Source organism: Diplotaxodon limnothrissa, linkage group LG1, assembly GCF_057381915.1.
Source record: "Diplotaxodon limnothrissa isolate DT_005_m linkage group LG1, D_limnothrissa_male_GT1.1, whole genome shotgun sequence".
Classification (NCBI taxonomy): Eukaryota; Metazoa; Chordata; class Actinopteri; order Cichliformes; family Cichlidae; genus Diplotaxodon; species Diplotaxodon limnothrissa.
The window spans coordinates 18311629-18330379 of record NC_140596.1 but is presented as its reverse complement, the minus strand read 5'-3'; the positions used below and the strand labels follow the sequence as shown (position 1 = coordinate 18330379).

The following is an 18751-nucleotide window of genomic DNA, read 5'->3' as shown; positions in this document are numbered from 1 at the left end:
CTTGTAAAAATTGTCATGCAAATTCCTCCACAACTTTTTCTGATTCTGATAAACTCCATCACAGCTCAGGCGGTAGAGCAGGCCACTTAGTTATTGGAAGGTTGGTGGTTTGACTCCAGTGTGCTCCAGTTTGCAATTCAAATATCCTTGGGCAACTAACCCCAAGCTGCTGTAAACACAAGTAAATGTTGGAAAGCAGTTACATAATGAGCATTGTGCTTGTGCAAATGGGTGAACAGAGTTGTCTAAAGCACTTTGAGTGCTCAGATAGAGTAGAAAAGGGCTATATAAGAACCAGTTCATTACACCCTTCGGTAGAAAAAGAAACAGCCAAATAGTTGCATCTTATTTTCCTCAGAGGTACTGGAGCAATATTCAGCAGTCCATAGACCAAAATGTACTCAAAATTCAGGATTATAGTTACAGAAAATAATGAACAAACATATATACATATATATATTAGATATATTTCAACCTTAAGAATAATTTTATATCTAGCTGCCATAGTTTGTACCTGATATGTAAAATCAGTGTTAATGAAGGAGTCATACAGTTAACACAGTTAATCAGAGGTTTTAAACAGTTTAACAATTTTTATTTTTATTATACACAACGACCTTAAGAGGAAGTGGTCTTCCAAAAATCACAGGTAAGGTGAGGTAATGTGGACATCTGATAAATACAGAAATATATGTATTTTTGTATCTTTGAGTTGGTCTGCCTGTATATAGAACTGTTATAGTCCTCTTGGTCTTTTACTTTTTCCACTGCTTGTTTTCGTAGTCCCAGTGGGCTGAGAAACCCTGCACTGGGCCCATTCTCATGTCCAACATTCTCTGCAGCTCCTTCTCCTTGTACTCTTCCTCAAACGTATGTGGAACAGGTCCATACACTGGGAAGAAACAATAACAAATGAGTCAAGTGATGAGCCAGATTATACCGCAAAAAAATGTGTTCAATACTGCATTCTTTACTTAACCAACATGAAAACCTGAGGCAGCTGAACATCAGATATTACACAGGTTTCCTTGCATATAAGCAATATTTTTCATAATTACCATATTTCCTCTGCCAAAGCACAACCAGCCCAGTGAAGCCAATGAAGAAGAAGATTCCTCCAACCACAGACTTCCACTCTCCTGATCCCTGGTTCATCTCAGCGAAGCTCTGCTTGAAGCTGATGTGGTACACTGTAAAGTGGAAAAACAACTCTAGATTACATTTTTTAAGAATTTGGAAACACAAATACTCTTGGAATTTAACATTACACCAGTCCCATTATTTAGCATGAATTTAAACAATTTTAGTACTCCCTATCCTACATAATAGGAGTGGTGCAGTTATACATTACATTAGTATAAATGGGTGAACAACACTATAGCGTTATTGAGTCCTACATGCAATCTTCTCCTCATTAGAGAGTGCAACCCAGGAGCCCTTCTCCTTCTCCTTCAGGGACTTCTGCTCTGCACTCAGGTTCTGCACATAACTGACGTCGGGGAGAGGGCTGTCACGCCTGTCGAAGTAGGCAGGGAGGGCATAGTCCTCAACCTTAGCAACACCTGCAGGGGAGACCACAGTAACTCATCAAATTACTTTCACACATAATCCCTCACTCCATGTCAATGCTTTTTTTTTTTAAACATAACCTTATTTTAGTTACCGGGCTTATTCCAAGACCAGATTTGTTTTAATTTTGTTTTTACATTTCCGCTCTCAAACCCTGGATCTAGTTCACTGTAGTATTGTTTATCACTGTTTAGATGTACTGCCACTTGAAACTGCAGACAAAAACAAAACCCACACGTTTCTGATTGTGAGCAGTGTTTAGTTTCTCATTTGACCTATAATAAACTGCAACATTGCAGCAGCAACAGCACTCCTGAAAAGCCTGTTTTTTTGTTAGTAAAGTAAAACCCATTGTAATCTGTACTTAAAAAAACATTTTACCTCTGTGTAATTTTGGCTGTAAAACTGGTGCATCTTCTTTAATCTATTGTCATAAACTTAAGGTGTCAGTTACCAGAGACAAGTTTTTTTTCTTCACACCAGCCAAGCTCCCATTACATATTAGAAATGTAGTATTACAGGAAGAACATGGATTCATTTTACAACACAAACAGCTTCATTTATTTTAAATGGTCAACTGAGGGTACATGTTAAACGTTTAGGTGTATATGAAAAGAGATTTTCAAAAGGTCAGTGGCACAAGCGGAGTCTATTGTTATACTGCCAGCCATAAATAGAACACATTCAATGCATTTCGTCTTATACCTACCATGTCCTCCACGGACACAGACAGATGTGGAAATGGCACGTTTGCCAATAAGGCTTAGGGCTCTGGTTGCCAGCATTCTGTGGAAAACGTCATATAAGAGAAATTAAGAAACCGTATTAAACACTAATAAAGGTTAAATGACTTTACAATTGTTTCTGTCTTTTAATTTTTAAAGTAAACCCCGTTTCAATAGGAGATCGTGTACATACATAACAAAGAGTAGGCTGCACAGGGTCCATATTTACATCACAATCTTTTATAAGCTATTTATATACATAAAATCCTGACTCATTTTAAAATAAGTCAGTTACCATCCATATGGAAAATTTCCCTACATGAAATAATCGTCCAGGTTGATGGGCTTATTGTTAAGATTGCAAAATACTTGGTTTTACTACGACCGTCCGGCTAACCTGATGTTAGCATTAGCAACAAACACAAGGTCATAGCACCAGGGGATAAATATTCGTAGAAATACCAGATTCTCTGATGCGACCATGCAATATTCATCATTCTTCTATTGACTGAAACTACATTAATGCGTAATAACGGCAGATGACTGAAACATGAACTATCTTCATATCAAACCCGCCTTCATAAATCTGATGCTACATACTAATGACAGCTACCCGGAACATTAGTCAGTCCTCGCTCCTATCTGCTCCGACAAAGTCACTACTTATTTCGGTTAAAATAGGCGATTCTTCGCAAGCCGTTACTTTTTCCTAGGATGCACATGTCGCGGATGCTAAAATTATGTATATCTACGAAGGATAAGTAATTTATTATTGAGTTTTAAAAAATAAAATAAAACCATACCTCTTGTCTCTTTCTTGCTCCCGTCCGCCGACAGTCTGAAGGGAAGTGTGACTGGGAACGGAAAAACGTAAATTGTGCGTTTGACCGGATGGACTCTGATCTCGTTTTACGACAGTTCTGATTTACGGCGCACCGGTGCTACAGCAACGAGTGGAAGGTGGAAGTAAGATTAGCTTCTTGACTGCATGCCGACTAATTTATCCAGCATAAAAGGACTGCTGTCATTTCGGATAATTGTAGAGCTTAATGAACTCATCACAAACTGTACTTCCGACATCATATCGTGGCAGTAAGTTAACTGCTGAGGTGTACATCTACTTTTCTCCGGGCATGTCAAGTAACGATAGCTAACGGTAGCAGGCAGCTGTCCCCCCCTCCTTACCGTCTAACTTAGCGACTCTGGAAGCTTTAGTCTTTACTGAAATTCTGCCGACTTTCTTATAAAAATGCCCATTCAGCTGACAAGTCAGGCGTACTGTAAAATGCTTTTACATGCTGCCAAATATCCACACTGCGCCGTGAATGGATTGCTGGTGGCAGAAAAGAAGAAGGACAAAAAGAAAGATAGCCACAGTGAGCCAGTTCTGTGCGTGGACTGTGTGCCTCTGTTTCACGGTACTCTAGCTCTGGCACCAATGCTGGAAGTAGCCTTAACTCTGGTAAGTATTTGCATATAGAGTTCTGTGAAGAAAAATATTGCCCAAATTAAATAGAAAATGTAGGTTTTAAAGTGATGATTTCATTTATTGAAGTAAAAAAATCACCGAATTTCACTATCCACACCCAGGCCTGATTACTGTAGATCTGTTACAGCAAGAAATCACTTCACGTTTGTCTGTCTAAAAACAACTCAAAGTATTACATCTTTCTATGATCTAAAGGCACTCAGAAGAAAAAAAAAAAGTCACTAGTATATACTGGCGTGGAAAGGTTGCACAGCAATTCTTATTGTCATTAGAATGATGAGAGCCATTATCAACCAGTGGAGAAATCTTGGAACAGTGGTGAACCCTCTCAGGCTTGGCCAGCCTACCAAAATCACTCCAAGAGCACATCAGTGACTCATCCAGGAGGGCCCAAAAAGAACCCCAAACAACTAAAGACCTGTAAGTGTCACTTGCTTCAGATAAGGTCAGAGTTCATGATTCACTGTCGGAAAATGGCATCCATTGGAGAGCTCTAAGGCAAAAACTATAAACCTGTTTACAACTGGCATGAAACTACCACAGAATTTCATAAGATGAACATCATAACAACAATCAAACATGGTGGTAGTGTGATGGTTTGGGGTTGCTTTCGCTGTTTCAGGCCCTGGACAACTGGCTGCACTTGTAATTAGAACCATGAATTCTGCTGTACCAGAAAGTGCACTTGGGTTCTACAGCAGGACAGTAATGTGAAAAAAAGGAGGAAGTCCAGCTCTGAGTGATTAAAAAGAAGAACATTCACAGAATGATAGTTTTGAGGTTACCTAGTCAAAATCTGCACTTACATTTTTAAGGGATGCTTTGGCATTCCTCCAGTTATCACTTGACTTAAGGTCTTGCTGCCAAGAGTGGCACAAGTAGTTATTAAATTTTTCACAGGGCCAGGTAGGTTTGGGTAGCTTCATTTTACCCTGACTAATTATTGTATTTTGTATTTACTCAGGGCATCTTTGTTTAATATTATCTTGTATTTGATGACAAATTCTGGTTTAGACACTTGCCATCTAGTATGCCTTCTAAAATGACAGTACAGTTTTTCTTTTGTTTTAAATGTTGTATTGTAGCAATTTGTTAGGTTGTGGTGCTTTTGAAGTATCCTGCTTTACTCTAAAATCCATTACTAATGTTGCGTCACTTTTATTTATGGTAGTGAGACTGGAAATAATATCAAATTAATGTCTGCAGCTCTGAAATAGTTCTGAAGTTTCAGTCTAGCTCTATATGCATTTTCCTATGTTTAAAATAAAATATACCTGACCTAAACTATGTTTCTGTTCTTATATGTCAACCTGATGGGCCCCTGCTCCAACTCCAGATTGACACTTGGTGTAAAGAAAATAATTATGTCATTGTCGGATATTATCAAGCCAACGAACGCACAAAGGATTCAAGGTAGAAACACTGGCGCCGTGCTGTTCCAGGGAAAAACAACCACTGAGAAACCATGCTGCATCCTGCTTTGGACCTCACTTTAATATATGCTTGATCTTTTCTCCTGCAGGCCCAACCAAGTTGCAGAGAAAGTGGCAGCCAGAATTTCTGAGAACTTCAGTGAAGCAGCAATTGTTATGGTAACTGTAAATTATTAAGGCTGATGCAACTGGGTTACACGTTATGTTTTTTTTCTTTCTTTCTCCAAAGCAATTGCTACATCCATTGTTATAAATGCATCCTCTTCAGGTAGCAGCTGAGTTTTAGTTTAGTAAAAATGAACCAAAATCCTTAAATACACTTGTCAGCACAAGCCTCTATTTATGTCTCTATACAGTAATATATAATATTGTATAAATAGAGTGACTGATGTGGCTCTACAGGTTGAAAATAAAGCCTCAAAATTCCATCAGATATTTCAGTGAAATTTGCTATAATGACATTTATGATGATGTAGAAAAAAATGCTGAGCCCTTTATAGGTGATTGCAGCTCGCAGACAGCAGGATTTAATCCATGCAAATAAAGTGAAGCACATCTTTCATCCTTCTTTTCCAATGAGTTGCTATCACTGATGACACACTGCCCAATTTGAAGTGCGAATCTATCGCCACAAGGTGCCAGCAGCCACAGCGGCATTGTAAGGCAATAGCAGTGACACAGCAAATGCAAGCATAGTATCCTCGCGTTTAATAAATGACAATGTTTCAGTCCTGTTGACCTTCAGCAAGAGCTGGGTTGTAATTTTATAGTTTAAACGTATTAGCTGTAAGTGGGAGAGCGTGCGATGAGTTAGAATTGTTTCTGTGGAATTTTGTCACACATTTGGTTGTACAAAGATTTTGAATTAGTACTTTGAAACATACTAAAATTTAAATAAAACAAAATACTTTCTACCCAGGGTGCTGCATGTTGAGTCGAGATTTTTTAGCCAGCTGCTTTTCCACCATGTAACCACATCAGTCATTTCTAGCCACTGTTTGCTCTACCTGTCATATGTAGTCCAACTGGCAAGTGCTCCAGCAAGACTCTGTTGAGTCACCTTTAGCAGGAACAGTTTTCTTCCATATTTTGCAAAGCATTGTTTTGTTGGAGGTCATTGAAGTAGCTGCCTTTTTACTGAATCAGTCAGTCTGACATGCAGCTCTCAGTCTCAGACGTGTCTGGGCGAAATAATTAGATGCATTATAAAATATATAACACTGTTTCTGAAAGACATTTTTCTTAGACCCTGGTCTGGTCTGTTGCAGTTGTTGTTATCACCTAAAAGTTGCACCTAAATTCACAGTAAATTTTGCGTGTTTTCCTGCAGGTGGACAGCAGTAAGTTAACAATGAGCTGTTCCGAACCCATCGTCTTGATCTATGATCACCACGAAAACAAGTGGAAAAGCAGAGAAGTAACGGCGTAAGTGTTAAGAGCTATTTTAGTGTGAGATTTTATCTTCCTCTGCAGACTATTTGTGCAGCTAACTCAGAGCTTCCAGCATACTTACAACTCCAAGTGTTCTCTCATTTACTTGAATTATTTAGACAAAGTACATTACACTGTAATTACATTGTAATTACCCTGTATTTTCAGTATTAAAGCTTGAATATGTAATTTTTCAAAAAACTGTTTTCCAGTGACTCCTTTGAGGACTGGAGCGAAGCACAGAAAATCACATCTGCCCTGCTGGTGGGTCGTTCCTATGAGAACTTGATTGATTTTGACAGTCACTTGGATGATCTGAGGAACGACTGGACCAACCCTGTTATTAACAAGTCCGTCCTGGATCTGTGCTAAGACCTTCAGTCGGGAGTACCCATGACACACACATGCACGCACACACACACATGTGAACAACTATATTGCTGCCAATTCAGCATGCACACTGCTACTTGTGTAGCACAGGAGAATGAAAAAGCTGAACCTATAGTCTGCGTTCCATAAAAAGTCTCTCTCTCTGAAGGGAACTTGTGGGGCGCTGGCCAGTTAGGCCAAATGTTTTAAGGGCAAGCACCATATGTGCGCTGTTGGCCCGTGTCCACCTTTTACAGGTTGATGCTGCAGTGATGAAAGCTTTTATGTTGTTTTTTTTTATGCAACTTTGGGTTTTTTTCCCCTGCAATGGGTTTTGATATCCTGTTTTGTGTAAAAGTTTAGATTCTAGAGGTTTAAACCTATACATTTGCTTTTAGCCATACAGAGATCAAGTTCTAAATAAGTTCTAAATTATTAATTTTTAGGTAATGATTTTACAACTGATAGGATAAATGTGTTCTTTATTAAGTTTCTTGTTTATAAAAGATCTGAAGGAAAATTCACATATATATAAGTGAAGTCTGAAAGTTTTAGATGACGCTGAACCAGAGATTTGGCCCATTCAAAAGCCCCAACTTTAATCTTTCCATAGATGCATTTCTAGCGTGCATGCTTCTCGGTACTGCCACTAATGCGACGGAGAATGTCAGTCTGGATGATGCACATGTGCATTTTGGCTCTTGATTTATGATCTGGAAGACCCGCTCTATACTGAATCAGATCACAGGAATGTGTGAATTTTGTTTTGTGTGGATATCCATTCTAAGAACTAGATAAATTCTATGTTAACACTTAACTGATTATTCTAAAACCAAATATTAAAAAGTTAATATTTATTGTGAGACTACAGAAGCACCTTTTGTAATTGAGATTAGAATTAATCAGTTAATTGTGTGGATGAAACATTTTCTACTGCAATTGTTTTGAGCTGAATGTTCAATGAAACTGATTTTTGAAAACATCTACATGTTTCTACAGATCTCTTATTGCCTCTTATGTGTTAAACCTATTTAGCTGTGTCTTATACAGTTATTTGCAAAAGGACTGTTCAGCCATGCTAAGGTAAAGTGAAGCCTTACTGCTTCTATAGGCTTACAGAGTTGCATTTGAACAGACTACAAGTCTTCTGGAACAAAGTCCACTGGACACAAACACAGAAAACAAACTGAAAACACAAACAGCATATAAGCACAAACACCTCATACCAACAGTTGCGTAATGGAAGAGGGGTGATGATTTAGGCTTGTTTTGCAGCCACATGACCTGGGCACCTTGGCAGTTACTGAACTGACCATGAAACCCTCTGTATCTGAGGCCATCTGTCTGAGAGCTTGATCAAAACTGGGTCAAGGAACAGGACAAGAATCCACAGCACAACAGCAAATCTACAAGAAAACATCTGAAAAAGAAAAGAATCAAGATGTTGCAGTGGTCCAGTTAAAGTCCAGACCTCAACCTCATTGAAATGCTGTGGCTGGACCTTAAGAGAACTGTGCATAAACAAATATCCACAAACCTCAATGAACTGAAGCGGCGTTACAAAAAACAATGGATCAAAGTTCCTCCACGCTGTGCGACTGATAAACTCATACGCAAAGCAAGCACTTCAAGTAATTGCTCTTTAGGAGAGTCTCTACAAGCAGAGTCATGTGAAAGCTTTCTTTTTCACATGACTGCATCTCTGCCATGACAATTTAAAAAAAAGTCTAAAATCACTTTTAGAATAATCACTGCCCAGCTTTGGGGGTTTTTTGTATGGTTTAGCAGCAGCCTGTTGAATTAAGGTTTTTTTAATAGTTTTGTTCAAGAACAAAATACACAGTGCTTTACAGCACCGAATAAGATGCAAATAAAATGGTATATTAAAAAACAAAATAAAAGCAATCCTGCATATATGGGTCTTAAGTTTATTTTTAAAGATATCAATCAGTCCACAGACTTTAGATCCAGTGGAAGCGATTTCCATAACTTGGGAGCCACAATCACCTTTTGTCTTTAACCTGGACCAAGGTACAGCCAATAAACACTGTCGGCTAACCTCAGAGTGCTAGAGGTCATGAATGGTTGTAGTAGCTGCGGTTTTCTAATAATTTAGTGGTGCAAAGTTCATATTCGCACGTGTCTACAGATTATTTCATGCTTTGTGACCATTCTAATCTATAGCTTCAGTCTCCCATACTCTGCATAATGTAATTCTTGTAAAATGAAAACTAAATGACAGTGTGGCCGTATCTGGGAAGAACTCATGGAAGTTTTTAAACAAATGACACTGTATATTTTCCTAATATCCATATTCATTATATGCTGCTTTCTACTCCAGCACATTAAGTGAGACAACAGAAATCTGACAGCAACTTACATTATTTTTAAATGTATAAAAAGCTAATAAAATGGTCCCTACATTGACTAGTTACACCTTACATGCTACTTGCACGCTGCCATATCAGCAAAAATAAATAAACAATAGTAATAAACAAAATAAAAAATGGAATTAAAACAGAGATGTTAGAGATGTGAAAGTGGTTTAAATTGTGAATGTAGTATTCTAGTTTCAGTAAAGATAAGTACTTCTTCTATCAGTGCACGATAAATGAACTGAAACTAATTCTGTCTAACTACAGCATAGGTGCATTTCTGCAGAAATACCTCAAGCACAGTCCACTGACAGGAAATATTTGAAGTGGATTTGAGAGCAGATGCTATTAAAATAAATGGTTTGGATTTATGAAGAAGTTTCATTGCTGTTTTAAATAATAGATTGTGGTGTCTTCTGTCAATTTTCTTTGTTCGTTTTATCTTGGCAAATTTATTTGAGATGTGTGGTGTGAATGTTGTGAGAGCGTTTGTACAACCAGGAAGAATCCTTTGGATGGGGTTATTGATCCCGAAAGGCAAATTACTTCAGCATCAGAAGGATTAAAAATAAAAACAGTATAACAGACAACAGAAACATTTTTTAAAAATAACTACAGGAAAACACCAAAGGCCGTAAAATATGAGGCAGTGAAAAATTGCATGTAAAACTGTGATAAAAAATGAATGAAATAGAAAACATAATAAGACTGAGGTTATGTAAAACAGAATTCTGCAGAGTGGTAATGCAAGAATGGTTCTTTATGGCAACAAGGTTGAATAAGTCTGAGGGAGAATGAGCTCCGTAGTGTAGAAAGGAGCAGGTGTGACGGGTTGTCCATGATATTCAGTGACCTCCTGTCTCTCACTGACCCAAATGCCTCCAGATGAACTGATGATCTTAACGTCATCGCTGGCCTGGATGCTGGCACAGACCGGCAGAAGTTCTTCAACATCTTGCTGAACACACTGAAGGATCTGGACTTCCTCAGAAAGTAATCAGTTGATCCCCTTCTTGTACACAGCATCGCTGTAGGTTCTTCAGTACAGTCTGTCACTGAACACCAAGTATCTGTTGTTAGCTGTCCACTGATTCAGCCTCCTCACCCACGATTCTAATGGGTTCAGACCCAGTCACTGACAAAAACATCTAACTTTGTTCTCACATGTAAAAGGTCACTGCCACCTTTCTTGTTATTGCCTGGTGAATGCTGCCATCTGGTGGAGTTTAGTTGCAACTGTTGTCACTCACATGGCCCACTTCCTTCTTCCGGGCCAGACAATGCTAAATTAAAATTTAAGGTATGGTCAGCTTCGTCACGGCCAGGCCCGCACCTCACACGTAAATTAACAAGTTTAAAAATGCAATTAACACCGAGATTCGAGAAATTATACAGAAAAATAAAAATGTGACGTGCCGTAATACGGCACACAATAACGTTCACTTTTGCGATACTGCGCTTCCTGTTGATGACGTAGTTGTCTTTTTCTTGACTTCATTGTCGGTTAATGCTGCCTTCAGCGCGGGAACGGTTTGTAGTGCAGTTCGAGTGGGACGGAAGTTTTTGAACACACACAAAAACCAAACAGATATGGATGCTTCGGAGGTCGAGTTCCTTGCGGAGAAAGAGATGGTGAAGATAATACCAAATTTCAGCCTAGATAAAGTCTTTTTAATCGGGGTAAGTCAGTTGTGTCTGTATTTAAGTAGCTGGTTTTTGACCAGATACTGAGACGTTGACAGTTACTGTAGCAATATTAGCTAAACCTTGGGCTAAAACCTTGTATTATATCACGACACACTCAGTTTAAAGCTGGAGGTATGTATGTAAAGATGTTTCTGTTTGAGTGGATCACTTCACTCAGTGACTGATTAAAACACGCACAAAAAAAGCCTCATCTCTCAAACTCCAGACTTTAACGAACCATTTACATAAATATAAGTCGCTCCAGCTAAAATAAAATCTGTCTAAATATATTTCGAAAAAATTGAAGCTCCAATAATATTCGGTACCGTATCTTTGGCCTTTCAAAAAGTACCCCGAACTATTATTGCTATATTATACTGCAGTTTTTATTATTGATCAAGTAAATACAGGCTCAGCACTGCAATAAAACACACTTTTCAGCTTTATGTATTTTGTTTGATTTGGATTATTTTCTTTTTTGGGAAACTTGCAATGTAACTGTGCCTGTCTGTAAAACACTTTGGGTCTAATCTGTTATATAAACAAAGCAGACTTGACAGTCAACACATGAATGCGCGATTTTTGGAGCCACCATGAGAGTGTATGAGATTTTAGAGAATTATTGTTCAATAATTCTCTAAAATCTCATACACTGTCATGGTGTTTTCCATTTTCCAAACCCCCTTTTTTTTCTTTTTAAATTTTAAAAATAAATAACAGCTAACAAGATCCCCCCGCAGCATGATGTGAATTTAATGACAGTACACTGTACTGTCTCAAGCTCCCTTTGAGCTTGAGATCTGCGGACTCAGTGGTTTTTGAAATAAATAAATAAATAAAAAACAGCTAAAAACTCATCTTTTTAAACTTGCTTTTGGTTGATTTTTGTTTTTATGTTTCAACTTCTGCGAAGCACTTTGTGATTTTATCTTGAAAGGTGCTATATAAATAAACTTTTACTTACTTTCTTTACTTACTAAAGTCATGGAATATTTTTTGGTATTTTTTTACATAGCTGGCTGCACAAGAGAGCCTGTGTTATTCATCAAGCTCTCAGGATGGCTCGTTTGATGTAAATCAGACTGTAACTTGTAGTTGCTGCTGTTAGAAAGAGACATTGTTTATCTTCTAGCAATGTTTTTTATTAATCATGAAAGTGCAAATGCGTATCTTTCCAACTTCACTGAAGTGGGGAATGCATTGTGCTGCACGATAAAATATGTGTATTTGTGTTCTCAGGGAGATCTGGGTCCCTTCAACCCTGGACTACCTATTGATGTTCCCGTGTGGCTGGCTCTAAACCTAAAACAGAGACAGAAGTGTAGAATTATTCCTCCTGAGTGGATGGATGTTGGTAAAGTTCAAAGTTTTTCCTGATGCGGTCTTTGCAGGCGTTTGTTTCCAGGCATGAACTGAGAGGATTACTTAAAAATGTTTCAGATGAGGGTCTTTCAGTATTTTGAGTATTTTTTCCTTCACATTATGACATATGTAATCATTACTGGCATGCCATGTTAAGCCTAGACCTGCCTTGCCATAACTTTGACATGTAAGTAGTGCTAAACTATTTTTCCAAATTTGCATTAGATAAGTAAAACAAAAATGGGCACAAGAAATGCAGTAAGATTGTTTCCTTAGTTGTAAGAGGCAAATAATTCAGATTTTGTGTTCATTACAAATGCAAAATGTGTAAAATATGTGTATGTCGTTGTTGGTCTGTATGCTGTAAGAACCCATATGGAAAAGATAAATATAAATCTTATAAAGTTTGTATCTGTCTTGTGTGAAACTTGTATGAAAAGCATATAAGAGTGAAAACAGATATAAGATCCCTTGAAAAATTATATAATGAAACTTGTATGTTTTGGATACTTACTAAAACAATGTATGAAAGTAATGAGAAAGTGGCCACTTTCATGAGTAAATCATGTAAGCCTTATATGATTTACTCATGAAAGTGGCCACTTTCATGAGTAATCACATATAAGTTTTTAATATTTCTTTTCCATATGGAAAATGCTGAAAAGAATAAATTCATTGGTGGTTTTATTTGGAATTTCTGTTTTACTTCTCCTACAAAAGTCAGCAGAAAAGAGGAATCTTGAAAATCTTTCAGCATTTTTGTGTGTCGCTGCAGTTTGCTGCTGTTGACATTTTCCTTCACTGTGCAGAGAAACTGGACGAGATGCGAGACCTTGAGAGAAAAGAGGATATGTTTACACCTGTTCCTAGTCCTTACTACATGGAGCTTACCAAGCTGCTACTAAACCAGTGAGTCATATACAATTAAGTAATCCACAGAAATACAGCCCTCAGTACTGTTGTGTGCTTGGTGTATGTGCCCCCTCCCCTTAAAAGAGGTTTCTGTGTTTCTGCAGCGCGTCTGACAACATTCCTAAAGCAGATGAGATCCGTACACTGGTCAAAGACATCTGGGATACTCGCATTGCCAAGCTCCGCTTGTCTGCTGACAGTTTCATCAGTCAGCAGGAAGCTTATGCCAAGGTAAAACTGATCACATGTAGGGTGTTTAGTATTCTCTGCTGTCACTTAACCATTGAGTTTTGAACATTTAATTGAGTTGAAAACAGATGCAAAGTAAGTACAAATTCAACAGCATAATAACAGAATTACCAGTTCCACATAAAAGGACAGTGTGACATTTATTCATTATCCCTTCAAGTTGTGGACCCATTGCATATTGAGATCCTTTAGAAAAAGTGGCATCACCTTAAGTTCCCCCAATTTAATTGGCTGTATATAAGCATTCAGTAAATGTTATCTATAGGTAATGTAGAATCTGATTTAAGTGTTCCATAATGTGTTTTCTTAACAGCTACACTCCCACTTTAGGTGTTTTCCTCACACTGTCTTAAAAGTAAAGCTAATGTGGAAATGTCTTACACTTGCATTCTTTCTGATGACCTGCAGGGGGTGATTCATGTGGTTGAGGGCTGACAGTATAGAAGAAAAACCTTTTGGCTCCCTATGACCTCATGAAACACTTTACTGACGTGTTTATGGTCTCAAACCCAAGTTTTAAGCCTTATAGGAACAGCATGATGGCTATTTTGATTCAACAGAAAGGACTGCCCACATCTGAAGACAGACGCTCTCTGCAGGCAGACTTGTAGTCTGTAGTAGCTTTTCATGTCTGGTTTCGTCATTATTAAGACGGCAACGGTGAAAACATTTGGCTTGAGGCTTCTCATAGGGACTTCACAAATCAATGGGTGATGTCAGTTGAGAAAGTGCCCATCTTTTCTATACAGTCTATGGTATTACAGCAAATCAACATAAAAAAAACCCAGTAATAAAAGATTCATTGGTTATGTTGCAATTGCTGACAATACCATACCGCATATCAACAGTGAAAGTCACAATGAACTTTCACCTGTTTATCATTGAGTTACCTACTGTGTCACAGAGTAACAGTGTTATTTTAAATCTTTGAATATACCTAATTCCTCTTTCTGTCCACAGCTGGACAACCTTACTCTGATGGAGATCAACACCATACGAGCGTTTCTTCTTGATACTCTCAACTGTATGTACAAGCTACGGTCCAACTTGCAGTGAAGGGCAGTTCATGGACTACTGGTAAAAAAGCTTGAACACACACAAGGCTTGCTAAAAAGGGTTGGATTTAGCAAGACTGGGGTTAAACCTAACATTAAAGACAGTTTTCTGGAAAAGTGAAGAGATTTACTCAACTATTTAAGTTATCATGTTGCTCTCCGGTCTGATTTGTGTGAATCTGCTGTTTGCAGTTAGTGTATCATTTGTTAATGTTGTCATTAGGTTTCAAAATGTATGTATGTGCATGTAAACAGAGTATATACATGTATACTTTTTTTCCTCACAATTTTTAATCAGTCTTATTGTGACTTTTGATCTTGTTGTGTTAGTGATTAAAAAAGATGTTTTCTGGTTTACTAGAATGAATGTGGTTTCTGTCAAACATTGGTAAACTAAACAATTCCTTCCTAAAATGTACGTAGGTGGGGGAAAAACCCACATTAAAAGGAATTCCACTCAACTCTTGTTGCATTTTATTCTAAAGATGGATAATATTGGTTGATATTGTTCTCAGGATTGCACCGAAAATGAATCCGTTTCCTAATCTCCAGAGCAAAATGTCCAGCTGTTAAACCAGAACCCACAAAGAGACAAAGGTTGATATTTAACATTTTTGAAATATTTTATTTTCTTTTTTGTCTGAAATCACAGCCATATATTCATAAATACCTAATTACTACATTCAACAAAGAATATATTACATTACAATGAATTCAAACAAGTACATTTTAAAAACAGGATTTCACAGCATCTAGACATCCTCCACTGAGTAATGGGGCTATTGCATGAGCGTGCGTGGGTTGGAGACACGGGGAGGCTGAGCAAGAGAGGCTTACCACACTGCACCTTCCTCCCCAGCTCAATGGCAGCTTACCTCAGCATGCATGCTCCTTCACTTACAGATAGATTACGCTGTTGGCTTTCTTCTTTGTAAAAAAAAAAAAAAAAAATCTGACTACACTCTGTATTCCTCTAAACTGGCTTACGTGTCATTTATATATAAAAAAAATTGTCTTGTGACTCATTTGGATGAAAGAAACTTGGTATCTGTTGGTGACTTGTACATATTTGAAAGGTATGACATACAGTAGACACTTGGATGTAATATGCAAAGTCCCTGATCACTGATGTTATGTCATGTAATGTCTGTCCTGTAGACGGAAACTCATTCACATGCTCCCAAATTCTTGAGGCACTTGTAAAAAAGTGTATGTAAGGGGGTAAGTTGTGCTTCAGTACTTTTTTTAAAAAATAAATTAAATATTGGTACATTTTTAAAGTTTTTATTTGCAAATACTGAAATCCTTAACCCACTCACATCAAACATCCCACCACCACACAAGTCAAACGATGACCTAGACACCTCATTTCACTGTGTCTGAGGTCTCCAAGTGCACATAGAACCATAAGGTGGAGACAAGATGAATTACAGGGTAGAAAGTCACTGTAATACGAGCCAAATCTCATTAGGAAGATGGGGGGCAGATGGAGGTTGTAAACAGATATCCAAGGTAAAGCAAACCTTTCTGATTTTAAATGTACCAGGAGCTGCTCAGTTAAGCGTCCTGCCTGGTTTCTAGGACATCTTGGCAACTTTGTGTGGGTGGAGAGCGTCCTAAAAATAGAGAAATGCAAAGAGTAGATGATGTTATGTCAAACATATTCAGCAGTATAAGATGGCCATTCTGGTTTGTATGTTTGGCTACCCAACTGCAACTAATAATTTACTATGCTATAGTTTTATCATTATTTTGGCACCATTTCGTCTCATGGCTGCTGACAGGGGCTTGATCTTGTAAGGCATACCGCAAACCGTCATATCGTGTGTTTGAGTTCAATGCTATGCGTCATACAAAGTAAAGTGAAGGTCCAAAAACAGGATAAAGCAAGATTTATCTGCTGGCTGTGTAAGAAAATGTCTTACAATAATCAAGAAAATCAAGTTTAAAAAAAAAAAGAAAAAAAAAAGTGGCTGTGGATCTGGTTTCTGCATGAGTACTTAACTGGTCATGCCAGCAACAGTAAAGCTGACTGGGAGGAGCTGATGAAATGGGCATTAAAACAGAGACACACTGCTGTGAATGAAAGGGGAGTGGAGGGCATGAGCCACATCTCAGGACCTCTAAGTAAGCTTTGCTGAGCTCAGAGGCCAGATAAGGTGGCTGTGGCTGGGGTCTCAGCTGCGCAGTGCCGGGACAGAATAAGAGGAATGCATCCTGCTTCCTCTCACTCTGCTAAATGTCTCAAAACAAGCTGTTCTAGCCAGCAGCAGTACAAACACTAAAAGCAAGGCTTTCTTTTTTTTCAACCCAAAAAGCATAAACATATAAAATGGCAGGCTTTTTCTTTTAAAAGAACAATGATTAAAGTAATAAAAACATACAAAATTCTTTTTAAGTCTTCATATTATATACAATACAAGGCTTAAGCACCTTTTAAAATTCTTATTTTGAAATTTTCTATTTCGAAATAAAACATTTACTTAATTCTTTCCAAAAATGTGCATTTTCTAAGTTCTTCCCTAATTTGAACAGTTCTTTGTTGTAACACAGTACCACCAGGTAGTTCTTCAGCTTTTATTAAGTGCATTTCCAGTTCAAAAGCTCATGTGGCCACAAAATAAAAGGAAAAAAGAAAAGAAATCAGTCCCAAATGACCAAAGGTCTTCATTTGGAGATTTGGAGCTTTCAAGTCTTGTAACGACACCCCCCTCTGGGGGTAGCTGCTCCCTCATTGGCAGGATTGTCTGTGTAGCTGTGGCGGTGAGGGATGCAGGGACTGAACAATAGCGCAGCAGGGACTGAAGAATGAAAAGCAGGTGTCATGTTGATCTTCAGGTTTTTCTGCCCCATACACTCACTGATCTTGGAGTTGGCTACATTGGCACACATTAGTGGCTTGTGGTGCAGTCCCTGTTGACCCATAATCCAAAGACTGCCTGTACTTCACTGAATGGTCCGGTCTCCTCTGCATTCACCTATCTATCTATCCATCCATCCATTCACTCCATTCATTCATTCATCGTATCTAGCCAGCCGTATTATCCTCCATGGAGCTATGAGGACCAGGCCATTAAAAATAAACTCTGGGAGTCAGTCTGAAAGGGGAGGAGGCTGGGGCCCAAGGGCTATCAAAATCAGCGTCATGGTCACCTCGGAGGGTAACCTTTATAATGGCCGGCTCTTGGCCAGTGTGTCTGTGGCAGCGTCAAACACTTCCTGAAGTGTTCCATTTCTGCTTGTAGCTTCTCTCTTTCCACTGCCAGCTTCTGTCTTTGGGACATCAGCTCCTAGGTAACCAAGGACATTAAAAATATATAAGAATATATATATATTTTAATTCACAGTGATCTTCATGAGAAGGCAAACCTGTGCTATATATAACAATATTTACAAAGATAAGTAAAAAACAGAAAAGCAATGATATGAGTGTAATAAAGAAAAGCTGTCTGGATTCCAGTGATTAATCAGAAGAGGCCAATAGTGTAAAGTATAAGTTTTTACTTTGCTCTGCTATTTATGAAACCACTGATCTACGAAAATAAGTAAAGTTGTGCACCCACTCCTATTATACATGCTCATAATTTCTTAGCAGAGCGCCGCTGCTAAGTCACTTGCAGTTATGTAGTAAATATTTTGACTTCCTGGCCTCAGCTTAAGTGGCTCCGTATGCTTGTCTTACCCCCATGGTATGAGACAGCTGCTCAGCAGTTAGACTAAGGTTGTAGTTCTGAGCTTCTAGTCTTCGACACTGGCTCTGCAGTACTTGTCGCTCCAAAGTTTGCTCTGGATCAGAAAAGGGAATAAGAGAAAATGAAGAAAAACAGGATTAGCAGAATTTGGACCATCTAAATAGATGCAGGATAATCTGCTGCAAATGTCTTCAGGCTCCTGCCTTCATTGTTAAAGGTCTTAAAATACACTAGTGGCAGGCTGTGAATGTGAGACTGGGAGTAATTAGAGATCAACTCAACCATTTTTCACAAATTTTCTTGTACAAATACTAAATACAAATTGAATTGTGTAAAATGAACAATGACTACTACCCTCTAGTGGTGACAGAATGCTACAACAACTTAAAATAGGATATACATTA

At 38.2% G+C, this 18751-nt stretch overlaps 4 protein-coding genes across 4 annotated transcripts in view; 2 read left to right on the top strand and 2 right to left on the bottom strand.

Moving 5' to 3' along the window:
• Window positions 1-575: 575 nt before the first annotated feature.
• cox4i1 (cytochrome c oxidase subunit 4I1) lies at window positions 576-3145 on the bottom strand. Its single transcript, XM_085354170.1, has 5 exons — window positions 3098-3145; window positions 2279-2355; window positions 1398-1562; window positions 1059-1190; window positions 576-892 (listed from the first exon to the last, which is right to left on the bottom strand). Exons 2-5 carry the CDS (start codon window positions 2352-2354, stop codon window positions 756-758), a joined length of 510 nt encoding a protein of 169 aa, XP_085210296.1. The 5' UTR covers window position 2355; window positions 3098-3145; the 3' UTR covers window positions 576-755.
• Window positions 3146-3235: 90 nt separating this feature from the next.
• On the top strand, window positions 3236-7946 carry emc8 (ER membrane protein complex subunit 8). Its single transcript, XM_085354159.1, has 5 exons — window positions 3236-3756; window positions 5120-5196; window positions 5306-5375; window positions 6547-6641; window positions 6860-7946. Exons 1-5 carry the CDS (start codon window positions 3544-3546, stop codon window positions 7017-7019), a joined length of 615 nt encoding a protein of 204 aa, XP_085210285.1. The 5' UTR covers window positions 3236-3543; the 3' UTR covers window positions 7020-7946.
• Window positions 7947-10981: 3035 nt separating this feature from the next.
• On the top strand, window positions 10982-14656 carry gins2 (GINS complex subunit 2). The gene is made up of 5 exons (XM_085354147.1): window positions 10982-11071; window positions 12317-12431; window positions 13249-13348; window positions 13456-13582; window positions 14561-14656. The coding sequence occupies exons 1-5, from the start codon at window positions 10982-10984 to the stop codon at window positions 14654-14656; spliced, it is 528 nt and encodes a 175-aa protein (XP_085210273.1).
• Window positions 14657-17163: 2507 nt separating this feature from the next.
• gse1b (Gse1 coiled-coil protein b) overlaps window positions 17164-18751 on the bottom strand; it is a 168361-nt gene continuing 166773 nt past the window's right edge. The window contains exons 16-17 of the mRNA XM_085372779.1: window positions 18338-18441; window positions 17164-17945 (exon numbers count right to left, since the gene is read on the bottom strand). Coding sequence (XP_085228905.1) covers window positions 17805-17945; window positions 18338-18441 — 245 coding nt within the window. The 3' untranslated portion in view covers window positions 17164-17804. The remainder of the gene's footprint in view (window positions 17946-18337; window positions 18442-18751) is intronic.

Excerpts from the sequence above, each read along its gene's own strand:
- gins2 (XM_085354147.1), top strand. The coding sequence starts at position 10,982 with ATGGATGCTTCGGAGGTCGAGTTCCTTGCGGAGAAAGAGATGGTGAAG. Across the intron at positions 11,072-12,316 it reads ATAAAGTCTTTTTAATCGGG|GGAGATCTGGGTCCCTTCAA; the intron begins GTAAGTCAGTTG and ends TTGTGTTCTCAG. Across the intron at positions 13,349-13,455 it reads ACCAAGCTGCTACTAAACCA|CGCGTCTGACAACATTCCTA; the intron begins GTGAGTCATATA and ends GTGTTTCTGCAG.
- emc8 (XM_085354159.1), top strand. The coding sequence starts at position 3,544 with ATGCCCATTCAGCTGACAAGTCAGGCGTACTGTAAAATGCTTTTACAT. Across the intron at positions 3,757-5,119 it reads TGGAAGTAGCCTTAACTCTG|ATTGACACTTGGTGTAAAGA; the intron begins GTAAGTATTTGC and ends CTCCAACTCCAG. Across the intron at positions 6,642-6,859 it reads AAAAGCAGAGAAGTAACGGC|TGACTCCTTTGAGGACTGGA; the intron begins GTAAGTGTTAAG and ends ACTGTTTTCCAG.
- cox4i1 (XM_085354170.1), bottom strand. The coding sequence starts at position 2,354 with ATGCTGGCAACCAGAGCCCTAAGCCTTATTGGCAAACGTGCCATTTCC. Across the intron at positions 1,563-2,278 it reads CTGTGTCCGTGGAGGACATG|GTGTTGCTAAGGTTGAGGAC; the intron begins GTAGGTATAAGA and ends TCTCCCCTGCAG. Across the intron at positions 1,191-1,397 it reads TAATGAGGAGAAGATTGCAT|TGTACCACATCAGCTTCAAG; the intron begins GTAGGACTCAAT and ends TCCACTTTACAG.